Genomic DNA, 4130 nt, shown 5'->3' on the forward strand with positions numbered 1-4130 from the left:
GGGGAACAAGCAAGCACGTAAGCACGAGGGAAGTGAGAAGATAAATGCTGGACCTCCCAGATACAAGAGGCTGAAGCTTAAAAAGGACAAATCGTTCACCCTAGTGATATCTTCCTTTTCCCCTTTTCCTACTCCCAATGCTCCCCTTCCCCTTTTGAACATTTACTTACCTCTTTCTCAATTACTCTCTGTTTTTGTAATAGTGGTCTCATGTAGTATTTGTCCTTATGTGACTTAGTTCACTCAACATAATGCTCTCTAGACTCTCCCATGTGATATAGTATTTCATGAAATCATTGTTCGTCAGTGCTGCATAGTATTCTACTGTGTGGATGTACCACAATTTCTCAGTCCATTCATTTGTTAATGGATATTTGGGCTATTTCTATTTTCTTATTGTGAATAACACTGCTATGAACATAAGTGTACAAATGTCCATATCTCAGTTCTAATTTATTCCACGAGAACTTCAAGAGAAGGAGGGATAATCGGCACACATCAATAGTAATTAAGTATATGAAATATAATGCATATGAATGATTGTATAAAACATAATGTATATGAATGATTGTAAGGGTACCAATAAAAAAATATGACACACAAAAAAAGGTAAGTCCTTCACACAGGCCCAACAGAGAGAAAAAATCTTCCTTTAGCCATGGCACAGTGATTTCAAACTTCTAACCTCCTATACTGTGGAACAATATATTTTGGGTTATTAAAGGCACCCACTTGTGGTATTTCCTTTACAGCAGCACTAGGTAATTATGACACTCTCTAATGAGTGGAATAAACATCTGCTCTTGAATACACAGTTTGGCCGCATGAATGCAGAAGAAAGGCCTGGCAATCTGTTTCAGTAAAGATTACAGCCATGAAAGTACTATGGGGGCATTAGCACTCGGTAAGCCATTGGGCTGACGTGAGTTGCAACCGACTAGAAAACAACAGGGTAATCTACACTATGACTTTCCTTGACTTCCTAAGCAGAACTTTGTCAGATTTAGAGATTTTGTGTTCTGGGGATTTGGTTTGGTTCTTGTCCCAGAGCCGTGCATTTATCTAACAACACATGCTGGGGAAACAACAGCAACAATAACTCATTCTGAGGACAATGATATTGTGGTGTCTAAATATTCCTAGAAGAAGCTGTCATTGTTTAAAGAGACTTGCCAGTCACTTTCCTAGGCTCTTTACCTGTAATGCACACACTGAACCAGGCTCCTTAGACAGAGCCTACCAAAGCCCTTCAGGGAAGAACAGCCTGGGTTCTGAGAGGTGGGTAACGTGCACATTTGAGAATCTGGTGCATATCCTAGGTATTCTAGTCCCCTGTTCTGAATCCTTCTGGAGCCCACACTGGCACCACTCCTCCCAGCCCAGAGGTTGATCATTCACTTCTCACCACCACAAAATGCATCTCAGCCAACGACATGAAGTTCTTCCCAAAGTGCTGGGCAGGGCCAGATGCCCAGAGCTACAGAAATAAGTTAAAATAAGTGAGAGGCTTGAGCAAGGGGGGAAATGTAATTTTCAATGACAACATCATCACCTATGTATTCAACAACAGATGACAAGGGCAAAATGGGGGGGTACTTAAATCCAATCTGGAGAGCCTCTGTGGAAAGTAGGTCTGTTGGAAGCCACATTTCATGAGCCTCAAAGTATGGCTGATGAAGGAAAGAATAGATGAGCATGTTTTTCTGATGCCCCCCCCCCAACTTGGCTCTGGCCTCCTGTCTTCTGCTGCAGCTTCGTCCTTACCACATAACACTCCTCACTATAGGACAGGGAGGGGACAAGGTTTGTAGTAGGAAAATTGCTCAAGCTAGCAACAGAGCTAAGTATGGCATTTCTCAGGATGCATTTAATCAGAAGAGCCAAGAAGAGGATTCCAATGAATAAAAAGAGAGGAGAACAACACAGCAGAATTTAGGGATCATGTCCCAGAGCTAGAAGACCCCAGGCAGAGGGGTCAGGTTGGTATCCCCTCACTTAATATTGTGTTCTCAGAGGTGGGAGAGGCTTCCTTGGTAAAAGCCTCTGGTAGACAGTCGAACAACAAACTTGAAGGGAACTAATGGGGTTCCCCTCAAGAGCAGTGGGCTTTCTCCATAGTGCCCTGGCCCAGCACTTGGTCCTTGGAGTTCTGGAGCATTCCTGGGTGTATATGACTTCCAAACCAGACATTCCAGGTTAGTGAAGACTTTGATCTGAGGGGAGAAGCCTGATACCCAGTGGAGGGTAAAGCCCCGGAACTAGTTGTGCTAATAAGACACTGAGGAAAGAGGGAATTGTATATCCCAGGGCAGAGGAGGTCACTTTGAATCCCGCTGCCATCAACCTTGGGGACCCAGGGGAGATTTGTGAGGATAAGGTTTTCCCTCATTTCTGTATCTGGTCTTGTGGTAATTGCTCCAGAATTAGAGAACAACTTGGGCCTCAAAAGGGGTCACCATAAGAGAACCCTGACTGTTATGAGTGAGAACGCTATTGACAGATGAGGCAGAAGAAAACATCACTTCTAGTAAGAGAATTTAGAAGGCTCTGGCAGCGTCATCAGCCCGAGGTGTCCCCTCAGTTGTTTGTGGGTGCTCCCAAGGACAGAGGGTCTTGGTCAATTTCTTCAAGCCAAGGATGCTTGTCCCTAACTGGAGTAAGGTGTGGGTCATGGGAACTAATCGAGGTAGTTATTGTTGTTCATTGCTTTTGAGTTGGAATCACTTACAGCTGACTGACTATCCAGCAGGTTTTCAGAGGCTTGCCCACATTTCTCACTCCAAGCTGCTGATGGATTCCCTGGAGACGATTATCCCTAAAAGACCCTCTGCCACTGCTGGGAAGTCCCAGGCAGTCGGAGGTGGTGTAACATGTTCTGACCTCTGCCATCCCCCATCCCTATACCTGCCCCCTGGGCCTCCTTGAGGTGAAGTTCTTGTTTCTAGACTGTGACTCAAGACAGTAGAGGCAGAGATGCCAGGTTCCAATTGACAACAAAATGAAGACCTGAGTGAGCAACAGCGGAGACCACCGACTCACAGAAGTGAGGGTTCAGAGCATCCGTCCCTCTACTGGCTGCCCTCTGAAGTCCCCCTGCACCCTCCAGGGGCTGCTGCAGGTGCTTCTTACACTGGGGCTGAGGGAGGGGCCCCGGCCCCAGATGAGCGAAGGCCAAGTTCCTGTGATGCTCCCCCCTCTGCTGACAGCTACCAGAGGGATCCCTTGATTAGGGAGGCAGATGTTTTGATGCATTTCCTGTTGAAGAAGTATAAAACGAAAGAGCCCGTGATGAAGAAAGAAATGATGATGACCATCAACAAGAAGTACAAGGTGAACTTCCCTGAGATCCTGAGGAGAACCTTGGAACAGATGGAGCTGGTCTTTGGCCTTATCCTGAAGGAAGTGGACCCCAGCACTCGATCCTACATCCTCATCAGCAAGTTCAGCATCACCAATGAAGAAAGTCTGAATAATGATGGCGAGTTTCCCAGGAATGGAATCCTGATGCCTCTCCTGGGCATAATCTTCTTAAAGGGCAACCGGGCCACTGAGGAAGAGATGTGGGAATTCCTGGGTATATTAGGGCTCTTTGATGGTAGGAAGCATGTAATCTTTGGGGAGCCCAGGAAGCTCATCACCCAAGATCTGGTGCAGGAAAAGTATGTGGAGTACAGGCAGGTGCCCAGGAGTGACCCTCCACGCTACGAGTTCCTGTGGGGTCCCAGGGCCCACACTGAAACCAGCAAGATGCAAGTCCTGGAATTTTTGGCCAAGATCAAGAATACCACACCCAGTGCCTTCCCAGCGCAATATGAAGAGGCTTTGAGAGATCAGGAAAGGAGGGCCAGAGTTACTAGGGCTCCTGAAACAGCCTGTGAGCTTCCCAGAGGCACCCAGGGCAGACCTCCCAACCCTAGTCAAGTCTGAGGCCATTATTCCTTTGAGGTCCAAAACAGAAGTGGTGGGCAGGCTGGGGCTGAGCTGGAGAAATCATCCTATTGAACCTCTTTTCCTTTCTCTTGTACATCAGTAACTTCATCCTTTTCCTTTTGATGTGTTCCACATTTTATTCTCATTATTAACTTTACGATCTAGATTACACAATTATTTCACTTTATTGATACAAATTT

The 4130-nt window shown here is 46.0% G+C and overlaps 1 protein-coding gene across 1 annotated transcript; it reads left to right on the forward strand.

The window, feature by feature from the left end:
* Nucleotides 1-885: 885 nt before the first annotated feature.
* On the forward strand, nt 886-3927 carry LOC102869703 (melanoma-associated antigen B1-like). Its single transcript, XM_006885102.1, has 2 exons — nt 886-904; nt 3107-3927. The coding sequence occupies exons 1-2, from the start codon at nt 886-888 to the stop codon at nt 3925-3927; spliced, it is 840 nt and encodes a 279-aa protein (XP_006885164.1).
* The last annotated feature ends 203 nt before the right edge of the window (nt 3928-4130 follow it).

This window comes from Elephantulus edwardii, unplaced genomic scaffold (assembly GCF_000299155.1).
Source record: "Elephantulus edwardii isolate Elephantulus edwardi_28Jun2011 unplaced genomic scaffold, EleEdw1.0 scaffold00040, whole genome shotgun sequence".
Taxonomy (NCBI): Eukaryota; Metazoa; Chordata; class Mammalia; order Macroscelidea; family Macroscelididae; genus Elephantulus; species Elephantulus edwardii.